The sequence below is a fragment of the Artibeus jamaicensis genome, unplaced genomic scaffold, assembly GCF_021234435.1.
Source record: "Artibeus jamaicensis isolate MK-2021 breed Jamaican fruit bat unplaced genomic scaffold, CSHL_Jam_final contig_64, whole genome shotgun sequence".
In the NCBI taxonomy this organism is placed as follows: domain Eukaryota; kingdom Metazoa; phylum Chordata; class Mammalia; order Chiroptera; family Phyllostomidae; genus Artibeus; species Artibeus jamaicensis.
The window spans coordinates 1135237-1153945 of record NW_026521911.1 but is presented as its reverse complement, the minus strand read 5'-3'; the positions used below and the strand labels follow the sequence as shown (position 1 = coordinate 1153945).

At 46.9% G+C, this 18709-nt stretch overlaps 2 protein-coding genes across 3 annotated transcripts in view; one reads left to right on the top strand and one right to left on the bottom strand.

Annotated features, from left to right (window-relative positions):
- Positions 1-18709, top strand: part of ANAPC15 (anaphase promoting complex subunit 15) — a 95072-nt gene that overhangs the window by 35844 nt on the left and 40519 nt on the right. The gene's annotated exons all lie outside the window — the stretch shown is intronic.
- LOC128628265 (folate receptor beta-like) lies at positions 1407-9443 on the bottom strand. The gene is made up of 4 exons (XM_053670860.1): positions 9290-9443; positions 4788-4976; positions 4539-4674; positions 1407-4413 (listed from the first exon to the last, which is right to left on the bottom strand). The coding sequence occupies exons 1-4, from the start codon at positions 9344-9346 to the stop codon at positions 4127-4129; spliced, it is 669 nt and encodes a 222-aa protein (XP_053526835.1). The 5' UTR covers positions 9347-9443; the 3' UTR covers positions 1407-4126.

The window sequence follows — 18709 nt, the reverse complement described above, 5'->3', positions numbered from 1 at the left end:
GATCGGAGTGTGATTCCAAGCCAGCTTCTTTCTCCGTGGGGGGCTCTCTGGGGATTGCAGATTCAGTGTTTCTCCTCTGGGCTCACTTCTTACCTTTGCCCTCTTAACTTCTATCTTAGCTACCTAGAAATTCTGCTTGCCCTTCTATCACCTCCAAGCCTTTGTCGAACCCTCTCCATGAAGGGCTGCTTTTCCTGCCGTTTTTTGCTTGGCAAACATGACTCCTCTGGAAGCCTTCCCTGACCTCTCTGTGCTTCCGCGTAACAACAGCGCACTCTGGGCTTCCCTGTAGCAAAACCTCAGCTGCTTGTTTTCTGAGAGTTGTTTGTTCTCAGGTCCATCTGCCCCCAGCAGATGTGCAAGGTACTCAGTTTCCTCCCTGTTAGCAGAGAGACCAGCAGACTGGGTCGCCTGACCGTGTGAGGGCACGGATTCCTTAACTTCCTGAGCACCTCCTCTGTGCCTGGTACTGACCCAGGCCCGGGCGACAAGGCACAAATGACAGAGACAGGGCCCCTGCTCTGTATAAGTCTGCTCTCAGATGTATACTTTTGTTACGGAAAAGCCCGGCAGGACACACAGTAGGTTAGTATCTGTGCAAAGGCAAGGGGGCGGGGGGGCACAAATCCCCAGGTCCCAAAACGCGCACAGGGCCCCCCCAAAAAAAAAACTAAAAATCACGCCCCTTCGCCCGCCATGAAACACTTAGCAGAGTTTGTAAAAGGAAACAAAAATGTTTATTTAATGCTATTCAGGCCTAATGCCACCACTAAAATATCAAAGTCCTTTAGGTTGTACACCTACACCCACACAGCACTCCCTTCTCCCACTGTCCCAACTCCGGGTACCGTAAATCAGGAAAAGAGCACACGTCTGCGTTTCAGGCTGCTGGCACCGTCAGCTGTGTCACTGTGCAGGATCTCAAGTTAATCCAAAGTACTGTGGTACCCTCTCATGGTCCACTGGCAAGAGTCCTTTGTACCCAGTTCTAGTCAAAGTCTCTGTTGCTTTTCAGGCCCCGCGGCCAAAGGGGGCACCCCAAAGCCGCGTGGGCCTCTTCTACCAAAGCTGCAGGAGTCCACACTCCACCAAAAGCATGTGGCTGTCTTCTTCACCTGGCTGCAGGGATCTCCATTCTGGCCAAGCTGCGTGGTTTTTCCCTTTCACCTGGGAAAGAGGGGGTCCACACCCTGCCAAAACCGTGTGGCTCCCTCTTTCACCTCACCAACCTTTTTCTTTCTTCCGGTTGTTTTCGTGAGGGGGGGGAGGTTTGTCCTCTTTTTTTTTTTTTTTTTTGTTTTCGATCTTGTTTTGACGACTGAAGGGATGAGATAAGGAAGTGCCTGGAGGCGCTCTCTCCCCCCCCCCAGGGAGCAAACCTACACCTTTCCTCTCCCTTCCCTTCTTCTTCCCCCCCAGGATTAAAAAAGAAAAGAAACAAACAAACAAACAAAAAAATGCCTGGAAGACTGCTTTTGTTTAGAGGGTCAGAAGTCATTTTAGGGGGAAATTTTAATTTGAAATCTAAGTGGCTACCAGGAAAGAACATGCCGACGATAAAAGAACATTGCAGGAGCACAGGGAGGGAACTGGTGGAGTAAAGGCCCCAGAGTGAAAATGTGAATGGAGCTCACGTGTGGGACAATGGAGGGGCAATCATTTGACATGTAACCAAGTAGGGGGGATGGGCAAGGCCTTCTATGCCATTGAAGAAGTTTGGCTTTTCCAACAGACACATTGAAAAGCATTCCAGGGTTGGTAAGGAGCTGCCATCTAAGAAGACATTTTTGGTGTTTCTTTCTACTTTTTAAAAAATATGTCAGTAAAAGTGAGGAGTTCAAGTTTGCTGACAAATAGGATATCTACAGTTCTCAAAGTATCTCCCTACCATATATACATATTAATTATAAAGGGGAAAATGTAGTAAAAAACCCTGGACCGGTTGCCACCATCAGTGGCCAGCCTGACACCATGCGCCTCCAACTGTGACGCAGCAAGAACGACAGGGTGTTACTTCTGGGGTATTTGTGTCGGAAACTCACGGCTTTGGTCTAGGGATGAGGAAACAGATAAACTCTAAATGAGGCATATTCTACAAAATAACTGGCCTGTGCTTTTCAAGAATGTCAAGGTCATGAAAGAACCTCCTCTTAAATATTCATCAGTCGGTGACTGAACTGAAGGTGACATGTACATAGAAAATATTGTACAGCAGTGAAAAAGCATGAACTAGATCTCAACAGACTGATACAGAAATATCTCAGAAACTGTGTTCTCGTGAAAATGTTACCGAACAAGAGGTCCGAGGGAGGGGCAATACAATATTTGGCCCACCTAGGGATGCCGAAAACTGCTACAGAACAACAGGGGCCCCTTCCAAGGACAGAATACTAATATCTACTGGGCTCTTCTGTCTGCCACCAATTGGAAAGACATCTCTCAATGCCAGAGATTTGTGAAAAGGAAACAAAATGTTATTTAATGCTATTCAGGCCTAATGCCACCACTTAAATAGCAGTCCTTTCGGGTATACACCTACACCCCCACAGCTCTCCCTTCTCCCACTGTCCCATTCCAGGTACCGTAAATCAGAAAAAGAGCACACGTCTGTGTTGCAGGCCACTGGCACCGTCAGCTGTGTCACCGTGCAGGCAGGATCTCTAGTTAATCCAAAGTACTGTGGTACCCTCTCATGGTCCACTGGCAAGAGTCCTTTGTACCCAGTTCCAGTCAAAGTCTCTCTTGCTTTTCAGGCCCCGCGGCCAAAGGGGGCACCCCAAAGCTGCGTGGGCCTCTTCTACCAAAGCTGCAGGAGTCTGCACTCCACCAAAAGCATGTGGCTTTCTTCTTCACCTGGCTGCAGGGATCTCCATTCTGGCAAAGCTGCGTGGTTTTCCCTTTCACCTGGGCAGTTATCCCCTCATGTCCTGGAGCCCATCTTTTTCCAAGCTCTCACACAAGCACCCTCACTCAGGAGCGCAGCCCCTAGTTCCATCCTGAGTCTCAGCCACTACCTTCTCCCTGGCTCCAAACTTGGCCACTGCTATTTAACATATCTATGAAACCAGTTAAAGGTTATAGATATGTCAAATAGCCATTCCAGAGGTTAGCTGCAAAACTATTGCTATGCAAAACAGCTCTCAATGGCCTGGCTCCATTTGTTACTTCCCCCTGGGGGGAGGTGTGAGGACATCTTACATGTCTCTCTAATATTCCTATACACTTTGAATTCTGGACACCATTCCAAATCTTTTTTTGCCCCCCCCCCCCCCCGCTGCACCCTGTATCAATAAGGCACATGGCAAAAGAAAACAGTGCCCATCAGCTTGGCAGAAAATCAGAAGTCTGACGTCACAGCGTGTTGACAAGGATGCAAGGAACCAGGCACTCATGCATTGCTGGTCGGGACCACAGCGACGCTACCCCTGTAAAGCTGTAACTATCAAAATTAGAAATCCATATACTCCTTGTCCCAGCAATCCCTCTTCTGGAATTCAAGCATAACAAAGTACTATGGACAAAATTATCCACTGTAGCATTAATTGGTCATCTTTTAAAAAGGAAATAATGCAGGTGTTCATTATTGAGACCCTTCCACCAATATTTCCATCCCAGGCCACATCTAGTAAGAGAAGGATAAGGAAAGAAACATTTTTCACATCAGAAACCCAATAACTTATCTGCCAATTTCTGCCCACTTTCCCTCCACCAATCCCCTCGTTCCTTTGTGATGCCAAGAAGACGAACTTAGCATAAGGGAAGCCTGGCGAAGAGCTAAGAGCCCAGATCCCAGAGGGATCAAGTTACATTCCCTACTTGCTGGTGAATTTCAAGATGGTCCCAGCCTTTCTTGGGTCCCCTCAACAGGAATGATGAATCAATGAGGCATGTTCCACCCCACAACTTATTCATCCTCAAGTTATTTACAACACACAAGACACAAGTGGATCTCTCTATTTGAATAGGCTGTCACAGAAACCTCATAGTACCCATCCTGGATAAGGAATGAATGACCAGGGCATTGTGAGGCTCCTGATTGAGAGAGCTGGATGAACTGGGCTGAGCTGATGTCACCCAGGTTGGGTGCAGGCAAGGAAAATGTCTGGGTATCAGTAGTGGGAGCAACTTAGCCAAGGAGACAGAGTTGGAGCATCAGGGTCAGGCTGAGCAGGAGAGGCCCAATCCCATGGGTCTGGGCCCTAGAATTCATGGTCATGGCATAGAACCTCGCTACCTCCTCATTGGGATTGCCCTGCGCTGGGTCAAACCACATCTGGATGCAGCGCCCACTCCCTCGACTGTACTTGTTGACTTTGTAGGAGTGACTCCAGATGCCCTCACACAGGGCTACAGGTGTGGGGAAGTAGAACTCGAAAGTGCGGCAGACAGCCTCAGCTGGATACTTGTTAGATCCTGCAGGAGCAGAGGAGAGACACATGTTCAGGCCCTGGTTACCCCAGAGATATTCACACAACCCCCAATCTTGGAACAGCCTTTGTCAAAACACTTCCTCAATCTGCCACCTGCCTGGCCCTCACCTGAGGTCCAGTTCCAGCCCTTGTGCCAGTCGGTCTTGCAGGTGTAGGAGGTGCGGCAGTCTTCCCACCAGCTCTCACAGTCCTCTCTGCACAGGGGCACGTTCAGGAAGCGTTCTTTGCGCCAGCTCTGGTTCACCTGGGTGGGAGGTGGGAGGGAAACAACTCATCTCAGCCAGGCAGGTTGGCAGCCACAGGCTGGACTGAGCTGGAGGGCAGCCTGCTGGGCTGGGGTGAGGGAGGCACCCGCACCTGCTGGATCCAGGGCCCCAGGTTGGGGGAGCACTCATACAGGCAGGTGTCCTGGATGAAGTGGCGCTTGCAGGCGGGCTCCATCTTGCCACAGTGGTCCCAGTTAAAGTTGTACAGGAGGGAGGAGTCCTTGTGCAGCTCCTGGCTGGTGCTGGGGGAGCAGCAGGCGTTCTTCCTCCAGGGACTGCACTGGGAGGGGTGGCCACGGCACTGAGTCCTTCCCCCACCACACACTCCTGCCACACCTAGTCTCTGCCCATTCAGTTCTTGCTCTCCTGCCCCAGGAAGGTTGCCCTAGAAACACTCACTGTGAGGACCCCTCTCTTCCTGGCCTCCAGGAATTTACATCTTGGGGAACACTCAATTACAACAGTGTGATCAGGGTTTTGTGGGAACCTAGGAGAAACCCTGACTTGGGAGGACAATAAAAGATTTCATTTATTTGTTTTTTTTTTAATTTTTTTTATTGATTATGCTGTTACAGTTGTTCTATTCCCCCCTTCATTCCCCTCCACCCTACCCCCCATCCCCACCATTACCCCCCCTTTAGTTTATGTCCATGTATCTCAAATTCCTTAGATTCTATATTTCCCATGCTATTCTTGCCCCCCATCTATTTTCTATCTACTGTCTATGCTACTTATTTTCTGTACCTTCTCCCCCCTTTTCCTCCTCCCACTCCCCTGTTGCTAACCCTCCCTGAGATCTTCATTTCTATGTTTCCACTTCTGATCTAGCTGTCCTTTTAGTTTGCTTTTGTTTTTGGTGTGGTTGTTAATAACTGTGAGTTTGTTGTCCTTTCACTGTTCATGTTTCTTTAACTTCTTTTTCTTAGATAAGTCCCTTTAACATTTCATATAATAAGGGCTTGGTGATGATGAACTCCTTGAATTTGATCTTACCTGAGAAGCACTTTATCTGTCCTTCCATTCTAAATGAAAGTTTTGCTGGATAGAGCAATCTTGGTTGTAGGTCTTCGGTTTTCATGACTTGGAATACCTCTTTCCAGCCCCTTCTTGCCTGTAAGGTCTCTTTTGAGAAATCCACTGATAGTCTGATGGGAACTCCTTTGTAGGTGACTGTCCCCTTAGCTCTTGCTGCTTCTAGGATTCTCTCCTTCATTTTAATTTTGGCTAATGTAATGATGATGTGCCTTGGTGTATTCCTTCTTGGGTCCAACTTTTTTGGGACTCTCTGAGCTTCCTGGATTTCCTGGAAGTCTATTTCCTTTGCCAGATTGGGGAAATTCTCCTTTATTATTTGTTCAAATAAGTTTTCCACTGGTGGCTGTGCCTTTCCCCCTTCTGGTACCCTTATAATTCGGATGTTGGAGCGTTTAAAGATGTCCTGGAGGTTCCTAAGACTCTCCTCATTTCTTTGAATTCTTGCTTCTTGACTCTTTTCTGTTTGGCCATTATTTGCTTTCTTCTGGTCCACTCCATTGATTTGAGTCCCAGTTTCCTTTTCATTGCTATTGGTTTCCTGTGCAATTCCATTCATTTCAATTAGTTTCACCTTCATATATTTGTCTAATTTGTGGCTATAATCAACCAGTCCTGTGACGATCCTGATGACCAGTGTTTTAAACTGTGCATCTGAGAGTTTTGCTATTTCTTCATTGCTTAGATCTATGGGCTCTGGGGCTTTGAGATCTTCTTGCAACATTTTTGGTCTTTTCGCACCCTTTAAGTGTGAGAAGCGGCGCCTTGGACTCCCAGGTTGCTGGGTTGTGACCCTGTATGTGGGGGCGTGGTCAGAGCGCGGAAGTGACAACCTCCTCTGCTGTTCCGTGCCACTGGGCGAGGAGCAGAGGCTTAGGTGGTTCACCTGGGCCGGGCCACTCAGAGTCGCTGGGTTATGACGCTGTATGTGGAGGTGGGGTCAGAGCAGGGAAATGGCGGCGCCCTCCCTGCCGAGTGCTGCGGGGACTGGCTGGGTCCCGGTCCAATCTCCCACTCCCTCGCCTGTCCACCCGAGCACAAATGCGTGACCACAGTCAACACGCAGCCCTGCTCCCTCGCTGTTTCCCCACGGTCGCTTGCTGAGTTGCCCACCAGGTCCAACCCTGCGCCTGAATTCCGTGCGCCTGAGTCCGTCTGACGGAGTTTTCCTGTGCAACCCGGCTCCGCCAGCTGCTGGTTTCGCCCCTTACGGGTCAGACTGAAGAATTTGTTCTTAACAGACTTCCGAAAAGTTCAATTTTCTGTGTTCTGGCTGTGTTTTCTGTTGCTAATATTTAGTTGTCTCTAAACTTGGTTGTGTGAGAAGGCACGACATATCCACTTATGCCTCCATCTTGGCAGAAGTCTATTTATTTGTTTTTATTTATTTATTTATTTATTTTTAGAGGGGAACGGAAGGAGAAAGAGTGAGAGAAACATCAATGTGTGGTTGCCTCTCATGTGTCGCCTGTTAGGGACCTGGCCTGCAACCCAGGCATGTGCCCTGACTGGGAATTGAAACGGCGACCCTTTGCTTCACAGGCCCGTGCTCAATCCACTGAGCTACACCAACCAGGGCCTATTCATTTTTTAGAGAAAGGAGAAGGAGGGGAAAAAGAGAGGGAGAGAAATATCAATATGAGAGAGAAATGGCAATCGGTTGCCTCTGGTACGTACCATGATCGGGGACTGAACCTGCAACCCAGGCATGTGCCCTGACTAGGAATTGAACCCGCGACCTTTCTCTTTGCAGGACAGTGCTCAACCAACTGAGCCACACAAGTCAGGGTAATAAACTATTATTTACACAGCCCTTAACATTTTATAAAGATTTCTTACATTTATGCATTAAAAAAAAATTATTATTCCATGACCGGGTAGCTCAGTTGATTAGAACATCGTCCCGATGCACCAAGGTTGCAAGTTCAATCCTGGGACAGGGTACATAGAAGAACCAACCAAAGAATGCATAAATTAATGGGACAAATCAATGTTTCTCACTCTCTCTCTCTAAATCAATAAATAAAAATTTTAAAACTATTAAAAATTATTATTGAGTATCTATTCTATGCCAGCCCTGTTCTAGACTGAATAGAATGGACAACAATACAGACAGAAATATGTGTTCATGGATCTTACATTCTGGTCAGAGGAGACAGACAGTAGGACACCGAGGGAGAAAAAGATGATTGGAGGGCTATGGTCAATTACATGAGGAAATTTGCAGCAGGGAATGGGCATGTGGAGTATGGGTGACTGTGGGGATTTTAGATGAGGTGGTTTGAAACGCCATTGGAAGGTGACATTCTGAGTAAAGGAGGAGAGAGAGTGAGCGACGCAGCAACACACTGTTGAATAACCGTATTCTTGGCAAATATTAAGATCTGTGTCCCCCCACCCCCTGCCAGTGCCTAGGCCAGGACCGGACACACAGCAGATGCACAGAAACATGTGCTGAAAACAGTGAATTAAAGACATACTTATGCTTTTCTAATCTGAACCAAACTTCATCTCACCTATAGATACTCCATACTTGAGCACTGTTTTTATGTAACATAGACCAGATTCTCCAGGTAACACAAAAACCAAAGCATGACATGGGAGGCCGTACTGTGTGTTTTGCATTGCCGGAGTTAGCCACTGTGCTAGGGAATTGTGTCAGCAATGGCAACACTGCTCAGAGTGTCTTGTACAATTTAAGTGGCCAGTAGAATACAACTGTGTTGACCTTCATTTGTAGCTGCCCCATTCATAGTGATTTTTGGATAAGAGACACATGCTATTTCACAGTGACTTCTAATGTAGCTCTACCAGGAATTGGCATGTTGAAATGTGGGGGTTTTATGATCAAGTGCTTTCTTTTGGCTTCTCCTTTGCATGACAGGTGATTGTGTTCATATTTTTTAAACTAAACGTGCAAATAGATTCTATTAGCTTCACATGTCATTCCAGGATAGAAAAGAGAGTCTAAACAACATTTGTCATGAAAAGGAGGCATGGAGTCTAACACGGTTGCAACCAAGTGGCAGAAATGTTTCAGACCGTGTGCAAGGACCATGCCAGAGCCCCGTGTCACAGGCCCAGGAGGCCCTGTGCTTCCCCCTCAGCTCTGCATGGGACAGGCCACAGTGGAAGTAGGAAAAGCATCCTCCCCAAACGCAGAGGTGTCTGCCCCAGGCCTGCCACTGCCTGGCCACCAGGGCTGTTCATGGCCAGTGCCTCTGTGTGTCCATGTTCTCCTTGGCCTCAGTGTCCTCATTTGTGTTGTGTGGAAAATGTCACCTACCTACCTCCAAGGACCCTGGAAAAATCAATTCACGTACAGAAAACACAGGACACCTAGTAGGTGCTCCATACATGATTATTTCGTATAATTGCTCACATGGTATCCTGTTCTGAGGAGGCCGCCCCTAAAATTACCTAAGCACTCCCGACATTTATCTTCTCAGCCATAACTCACATGTGGGTGTCTGACCCCTCAGCCCTTCCCCCACCACCCTGACTTCCTCTCCCCTGTCAGAAGCAGGCCTCTCCCCAGTCAGAACCTCAGCCCAGCCATACCTGGTCATGCAGCTTGTCCTCAGGGCCTGGCTTGGCCTTGTGGTGTTTGGTGTCCATGCAGACGTTGAGCAGCTCTGTCCCATCTCGGGCACTGCACGTGGCGGCTGAAAGCCAGGCCAGCAGCAGCAGAGGTGCTATTGTTACCAAACAACAGGTCCGGGGAGGGGGGCAATATTTGGCCCACCTAGGGATCCCAAAAACTGCTACAGAACCGGGGTTCCTCCCAAGGGCAGAATACTAATATCTACTGGGCTCTCCTGTCCACTGCCAATTGGAAAGACATCTCTCAATGCCAGAGATTTGTGAAAAGGAAACAAAATGTTTATTTAATGATATTTAGGCCTAACGCCTCCACTAAAATATCAAAGTTCTTTAGGGTATACACCTATACCCACACAGCGCTCCCCTCTCCCACTGTCCCAACTCTGGGTACCGTAAATCAGGAAAAGAGCACATATCTGTGTTTCAGGCCGCTGGCACTGTCAGCTGTGTCACCGTGCAGGCAGGATCTCTCTAGTTAATCCAAAGTACCATGGTACCCTCTCATGGTCCACTGGAAGAGTTCTTTGTACCCAGTTCCAGTCAGAGTCTCTCCTGCTTTCCAGGTCACGTGGCCAAAGGGGGAACCCCAAAGCCACATGGGTCTCTTCTACCAAAGCTGCAGGGGTTCACACTCCACCAAAAGCATGTGGCTTTCTTCTTCACCTGGCTTCAGGGATGTCCATTCTGGCAAAGCTGCATGGTTTTTTCTTTTACCTCACAAAGAGGGGGTCTGCACTCTGCCAAAACCACGTGGTTCCCTCTTTCACCTCACCAAGAGGGGGTCCTCACTCTGCTGAAACCGGGTGGCTCTCTCTTCACCTGGCCAGTTATCCCCTCATATCCCAGAGCCAATCCTTTCCAAGCTCTCACACATGCACTCCTACTCAGGGGCGCAGCCTCTAGTTACATCCTGGGTCGAAGCCACTCCCTTCTCCCTGGCTCCAAACTTGGCCACAGCTATTTAACATATCTATGAAACCAGTTAAAGGTTATAGATATGTTAAATAATCATCCCAGAGGTTAGCTGCAGAACTGTTGCTATGCAAAACAGCTCTCAATGGCCCTGGCTCTATTTTTCTCTTCCCCCTGGGTGGGGGGAGGGCAGGGAGGCGAGGAAATCTTATATGTCTGTCCAATATTCCTATACACTTTGAATTCTAAACACCATTTCAAATCTTTTTTTTCTGGGCCCGCCCCCCGGCTGCACCCTGTATCAACATCCCTCCTTTCAGATATACACCCACTTTATAATCATATAAAGGAAAATGGACGAAGGTCTCATCTTTTTGTAGCTGCTTCAGGCTGGACATGGACGTTGTCCTACCTACACCTGGGTCAGGGGTGCCCTGAAAAGGGGGGTGGGGAGGATGCAGCATGGAGGGAGTCCTTCCTGTAAGGGGAAAGACCTTATAGGGTCCTGGTCAGTTGACTGTCACCTGGAAGTGGCAGGCTTGGTGTCCAAAGGCTGGCATTACTGGACTGTTGGCATTCTGGTCAGGTCATATTCTGAAGGTGACAGATTAGGCAAGAAATTGGAAGCACAATTAAATCATAACCATTAATTGACAAAGGCAGGGACTTCAGTAAAGAATGGCTTATCTAGAGGAAGGTGTACAAGGCATGCTACACCTATCTAAAAACTCTTGTGCTCCACTATACTCCACTCAGGCTGAGGGGAATACATTAGGATTTCCCTCCTTTCAGATTTCTGAGTGCTTTCTGTCCAAGCAATCGAGACAGAAAAGGGAAAATCAGTTCTAAAGTGAAGCCCACAGAGCGCCCCAGCCCTTCACTAACCCAACTACTTAGTTCAGCCAAACCGTTGAGTCTCAGGGGGGCGATGATGAAGATGGGCTCCTTAAGTGAGGCCTATATTGCAACCAATCACTCATAGGCATAGGCAGGTCATAGGCATACGCCCTATGAAAACAGAAGAACACACAGGTTAATTCACACAACAATCCCCAAACCAGTCTCTGCACCTGTGAGACTGTCTTTGGGGAAGACATTCCATTGCAAGATCCTTTGCACCTGTAAATTGTACATTTTCGGTGACATCACAAACCTGGTTTCAACCCTTTAATGAAAACAAACTTTCAAGACAGTTAGTTGTACCATTCTGATGTCCAATACTGAGCATAGTGATTTTCTTTGAACTACAATTTTTCTCCTTAAGATCACCCTCACTGTTATTACAGGGACTACTTTGGGTCCCGCTTTTGATTTTGACTGTTCATTTGCATAAACACACCAAGAGCAGCCTGGATCACTTATGATCCTTAAGTCTACTTTGCTGGAACTCACACAGGGAACTCTTAGACTGACTTCTCAGTCCGCCCCTGAGGGCTCAGAAGCAGAGCCACACATCTGCCATCTGGCTTCGCCTGTACCAGTTGTTTCACTCAAGTCCTTGAGCCTCCATTGTGCCTACAGCTTTCCTTTTTAGCCATCTTTCAGGAAAGCAACCTTCGTTCCTTCCCTGGAAAGACTGGCACGAACCGCACAACCAACCAAAGTACCAGGCTTTTCTCGTGGGCTTTTGCTAGCTTCACAGGTCAATCCCAGTTCCTCAGGGCTTTCTGGTAACAACCAGAACCCATACATGCCTCCTTCAGGCGTGACATTCCAGTCAAAGTCTTGGTTAACAAAACTACTATTAATGACTGGTCTTATTGGTTTTATGCAAAGAAACCTTATGTCATCACTCATTCCTTCAGAGTGCCAAATTCTGGAGGGATCAGGTAGGAAGAAAAATACAAAGCATAATGGAAAATCCTTTTCCTTGTTCACTTTCCTATAGAGTATGAAGTTTCAACCTTTCCTGGAATCCTCAGTTTCCTTTTCAGAGCAGATACAGAGCAAAATCCAAAACAGAGTTTCGAAACAATACAGGTAGAGACATTCTCTTGCACCAATGCGTCCACTGGTGCCTCACAGACATATGCTCCTTCAGGCCTGGTCTCATGGCAGAGACATGCTGCTTTGCCTCAGGCTGAAGCACTTGTCAGCCCCAAATTACCCTTCCTGGGCCCGGGGTGGCAAAGGCATCCTCCCCAACCGGTTACAGTGACCTTCACTAGGTCTTACAGTACAGGTTTCTGATCAGAAACAGAACCACATGTGAGAAATTTGTTTTTCCCATGAAACCAGAAAACAAGTAGTTGAGGTTTCCTTTACTCTAGGGTTTAAAACTTTTATATCCTTTATACATATTTCTACTCATCTATATTTAACTATCACTCTCTTTTAATCTTGGTCCCTTTCCCACACTGGGAAGGACTATACTTAAACTCAGTACTTAAGCTCAGTATGTGGCAGCTAAAAGTCCCTAGCACTATAGGTACCTTCCACTAAAAGTCCCTAGATTTGCAGGGACATTTTGCACCTTTCTGAAACTTAGACCTTATAAATGAAATGGTCACTCTTGGACCTCAGTTCATGACCTTCAAAACCAGAGCCATTACTATCAGAACCAGTTACACAGAGAACCTGATTGCTGCAGTGCCCACACAGCAGTATATACCCCATAAATCAGAAGCTTTATCCAGTTCCAACATGGTGGCACCCATGCACGTGGGATCATCCAAGATGGCGATGCCCCTTCACGCTCTGTCCTCCATGGTGGGGCACTCACATGGCTCATCCATTTTACCAAAATGGCAGCACCCCGACTCTGGTTCCACCCACCTGCAAAGGTTCCAGGACTCTGGTTTCAGGAGCCCCAGAAGCCCCCAAGGCCCCTTCCACCCACGGGCGTGGGGGTACCACAGAACTGCCCTCCACCCATTGGGGGTGGTGCACTGAGGCTGCAGTCACCAATGCAGGTGGAGAGCAGGCTCCACCCACCTGTGAAGGTAGGGACAGTGTGGCTCTGTTTTCGGGAGCCAAGGAGGACCCTGGCAACCCCTGGTGTGGTGGGTGATCAGAGCCCATTCACAGAGCCTGGGAATCCGTGGTGGAGACTTCTCCCACTTGCAGGATGGGAGAAGCCATAGTGGGCTTCACCTCCCCAGAAAGCAGCGTTACCACGGGAGTTCCCGCTCTCTGGGGTCCCTCATTCCCTGGGTTCAGGACATTGATGAGGTTTCTTTCCTCATCATCTCTCTCCTCCTGTGATCTACTATCAGAGAGGGATTCTAAGACCCCTTTCTCCTTCTGGACCATTACACATTTCTCTGTAGAACTACTCACAGAGCTCCAACAAAGCACACAAAGATTCAGAACAAAAAGAATACAGATGGTGTAAAGATCAGGTATTTCCCCTGCTATCGCCCACAATTTCAGCTCCATTATTACAAAAGAGCAGTCAGAAACCAAGTTTTTCAACCCAAAACACTTTCACGTCTCTGCTCCCTTCCCTGTTTTGTTTCCTTTTCACCTTTCCAGGTGTGACTAGGCGGCCGATGCCTTCAAGAGGCAGAGAAATGCTCAGAGACTGGGAAAATTCCGAAGCCTCGCTCTCTCGCATCTGAGGGGGTCTGTCTGCCACAGACAATTATCGTCCCTTTGGGATCGCCAAAAACTGTTACCTAACAACAGGTGGGGGGATGGGGTGGACAATATTTGGCCCATCTAGGGATGCCAAAAACTGCTACAGAACCGGGGTCACTCCCAAGGACAGAATACTAATATCTACTGGGCTCTTCTGTCCACTGCCAATTGGAAAGACATCTCTCAATGCCGGAGATTTGGGAAAAGGAAACAAAATGTTTATTTAATGCTATTCAGGCCTAACACCTCCACTAAAATGACAAAGTCCTTTAGGGTATACACCTACACCCACACAGCGCTCCCCTCTCCCTGGCTCAAAACTTGGCCACAGCTATTTAACATATCTATGAAACCAGTTAAAGGTTATAGATATGTTAAATGACCATTCCAGAGGTTAGCTGCAAAACTGTTGCTGTGCAAAACAGCTCTCAATGACCCTGGCTCTGTTTGTCTCTTTCCCCTGGGGGGAGGGGGGGCAGTGAGGACATCTTATATGTCTGTCCAATATTCCTATACACTTTGAATTCTGAACATTTCAAATCTTTTTTTTGCCCACCCCCTGCATCCAGTATCACTATCAGTTTCCAGGCCATGTCCTTCTGTCCCTGCAGAGGAGGCTGTGGTCCGGGAGAACAAGGCCTGAGTGGACAGAGCCCCATGCAGGGTGCTGCCTTCACCCCCTGTATCAGTCTGCCCACCTCCACAGTGACAGATGGGGTCAGACCTTGTTCCTTCAGTGCCTGGGTCCTGAGGCTCCCTGAGGCTGAGGTCAAGAGGCTGGCAAAGGGGGCTCACTCACCCCAGTCTAGGAGGGCTGGGAAGGGGATGGGGGGTTAGGAGGTGGGCCCTGCAGGACTGTTCCCAAGTTCAAGAACTTGTCTTGCACCCACACCTTCTCTCTGGGCTTTACCTTAAAAATGTAATTAAGTAGGTCAGGTCCCTATTTCCTGAAAAGAGCCAGGGACACACAGCACCCTTATTCTGTGTAGCAAGCGCTCTGCCCTTAGACCCTGGATCACCTGGTCCCCTGGGCAGTTTAGAATCCCTGATGTGCTAGGGAAAGCTGTGGTCCAGCTCAGCTGAGGTCTCCAAATCAGCTGACGAAGGATCAAGTGATGTAACACAAGCAGGACCCTGTTTACTTAAATGCTACAGAATTGGAAAGAGTGGTGGTTTTTAAGCAGCTTTGCTCCCTCAGACTTTTTCCTTCCCTATTTCTCAAACACCATTTCCTCCCTCCACCCCATCCTGTCCCTGGGTGGCTCAGCTGTCTCTGAGAGCTGGACTAATGCTCCAGATCATCACCTTCCTCCCTGAAACAGACAAACCAACTACCCAGAGCAGAGACCCTTGAACTGGAAGGATGCCATAAAAGTCTACCATGTTCAATTGCCTACCAGACAGGCGCTGAGCATCAAGGGAGGCACCTGGCAAAAATGACAGTCCCCTGTCTGTCTGTGACTGCCCGCCACCCCAATCCCCACCCATCACAGCTGTTTCTCTTTGAGTTCAGTCACTGCAGTACCAGGAGTTGGTACGAAGGCCCAGTCCTCTCCCTCCCCATTCCCACACACAGTGGATCACCAAGCCCTGGCCAGGGTCCCTCCAAAAACCTTTCTAGAATTCACTTCCCTTAACTCTGTCTTTGGGGTCAGGTCTTCCCTCCTCCAATTTCTTCCCATTCAAGTGCTCTTCCCCACAGGAGCAGGGCTGATCTTCCTAAAGAAAGACATGCCCTCTCCCACTCTCAGACCCACCAAGTCCCTGTGGTGCCCCATCTCCCTTCCCCCTTTGGGCATCTTGCCTGGGCTGCCTTTGCTGCTGGGAGCACTCAGCTGTGTCTGCACTGGCCCTTCCTGGATAGACAGCAGCTCCGGGACCCTGGACTGGCCCCAGTAGTCCCAGTCCTCGGGGAGCATAGCCTGCAAGCACTGAGTGTGCCCAGGCACAGAATGTGCCCTGCAGTAAGCAATTTTCATTTCTCCTTCCTCCCATTCCAGACCCACCCTCATCAAGCCTCCCTTAGTCTGTCAAGTCAGGCAATCCTGTTTGATTTCATCTTGTCAGCTGTTAATTTGCTCATCCCAGGACCTGCACGCTCAACATGCATCCATATCTAGAGAGCCACTCATCTCTGAGGGAAATCTGAATTTCTGGGCTCCCCAGGTGGCTGTTAGGATGAGCGACCTTGAGGGGCATGAGGTGTGGTGGTCAGGCCATGGGACCCAGTAGCAGCCCACTCCTCTCACAACCGTGGGAAATGGCACTAAGCCGTGCTGCGCTGTTGTTGCCTCCCCAGAAAAGGGTTGTGGGTTATGTCTGGAAAAGCCTGGCACGTACCAAATAGGCTTAAATGACAAGTATCAGGTTCATCTATGAGCAGCGAGGGGGATGCAGGCAGGAGTTGAGGTTCGGAAGTCCAGGGTCACAGAGATGAGAAGTCATCTCAGGTCTGATGAATGATGGTATCTCACCATATAACATTTCTTTAAACATGTTTAAGCACCTTTTGATAGTCTTTTAAAAACTGTGATAAAAAATATACCTTATGTAAAATATACCGTCTTAATCATTTTTACCAACATGTACAGTAATGTTAAGTACGTTCATACTGTTGTGCGACCAATCTCCAAAACTTTTCCGTCTTGTAACAACGAAACTCTTTTCCCGGTAAGTTATTCCTCCCCACTTCCTCCTTCCCCAGCCCTTGGCAGCCACCATTGGACTTTCTGTCTCTGAATTTGGCTACTCTGGGAACCTGCTCTAAGAGGCATCAGGCAGTATTTGTTCTTTTGTGACTGGCTCCTTTGACTACTTAACATCCTTAAAAGTCATCCGTGTGTCCGAATTTCATTCCTGTTTGTAGCTGAATAATATTTTGTAGTATGTATATACCTCATTTTATTATCCTTTCACTCATCCTTGGACACTCGTGTTACTCCCTCCTCTTGGCTGTTGTGAGGAACGCTGCTCTCAACCTGGCTGTTCACCTGTCTCTTCAGGACCCTGCTCTCAGTTCTGTGGGCACACACTCCAAGTGGAATAGCTGGATCATATACAGTTACCATTCTATTTTTAATATTTGAGGAACTGTCACATTGTTATCCACAGCAGCTGCACCATTTGAGAACATTGTACAAGAGGAAAAAAAGTGTTCAAGAGTGCCAATTTCTTCCCATCCTCACCATCACTTGTTTTTTCAAAAACTAGAAGCCATTCTGGTAGGTGTCGGGTGATACCTGGTTGTGGTCGTGATTTGCAGTTCTCTAGTGATTTTTGACACTGAGCAACTTTTCATGTGCTTGTCGGCCATTTGTATAACTTCCTTGGAGAAATGTGCCTTCACGTCCTTTTCCCGTTTTTAAATCAGGTTATATGGGCTGTTCTTACTGGTGACTTTAAGGATTTGACCCTTATATGATTCGCAAATGTTTTCTCCTGTTCTTCAGGATGCCTTTCACTCTAACTGTCCTCTGATGCACAGTTTTTAATTTTTACGTAATTCACTTTACTTCTTTTTTCTTTGTTGCTTATGCTTTTCCTCTTAGATCCAAGAAATCATTGCCTAATACAATGTCATAAAGCTCTTCCCCTATGTTCCTTAGCAAGTTTTAATGGTTTTAGCTCTTATGATTAGAGGTTTGATCCATTTTGAGTTAAATTTTGTATGTGGAGTAAAAAAAGGGCCCAACATAATTTTTTTGCATGTGAATATCCACTTGTACCCCAGCACCACACTTTGAAAATGCTATTCTTTGAGTTGTCATTTATCCCATGGCATTGTCTTGACAGCATTGTCAAAAATCTGGGCTCTAAGTTCTATTCCAATGATGTGTACATCTGTCCTTAAGCTACTACCACACTGTCTTGAGTATTGTAGCTTTGTAGTATGTTTTGAAGTCAGAATGTATTTGTCATGCAATTTAGTGCTTTCTCAAGATTGCTTAGGATATTATAGGTCTCTTGCAATGTCCATATAACTTTTAGGCTTATGTTCTCATTTCTCAAAAGAAAAGCTAGCTGGCATTTTTTGAATTAAGTAGAATCTATACATTGATTTAGAGAGAGAATTGCCTCTTAACAAAAGTGTCTTCTGATCGATGAACTTGGGATTTCTTTTAATTTATTAGGTTTTTAATTTCTTTCAACAATGTCGTGTAGTTTTCAGTGTGCAAGCCTTTTATTTTGTTAAATATATTGTGAGGTATTTTGTTATTTTTTATGCTGTTGTGAATGAAGTTGTAATCTTTAATTCATTTTTGTATTCTTCATTGCTAGTGTATAGAAATACAATCGACTTTTATGTGTTTGTCTGGTGTCCTACAAACTTAATAAACTCAGTATAAGTAGTGTAATGTCTTTATGGGTTCCTTAGGATTTCCTATATACAATGTCATACCATCTGTGAATGGAAATAGTTTTATTTCTTGTTTTCAATCTGGACGACTTTTGATTCTTTTCCTGATTAACAGCCATAGCTAAAGTGCTCAGTGCAATGTCTAATAGACATCATGAGAGTGAATACACATATACTATTCCTGACCTTAGCAGGAAAGCCTTTTGGCACTGAGTCCGAATTTAGCAGTGGCTTTTCATAGATGTTCTTTATCATGTTGGGAAAGTTCTGTTTTATTCCTAATGTGTTTATTGTTGGTTTTATTTTTTATCACGAAAAAATTTTGGATTTTGTCAAATGATTTTCTGCATCAGTTGAGATGATCATGTGGGAATAGCCCTTTTATTCTGTTCACATAGTATTTTATTAAATCAGCCTGCATTACTGAGACGAATCTTACCTGGTGATGATGGATCATCTCTTCTTTTATATTATGCTGAACTCAGTTTGCTGGTATTTTGTTGAGGAGACTTATGACTTTATTCAAAATA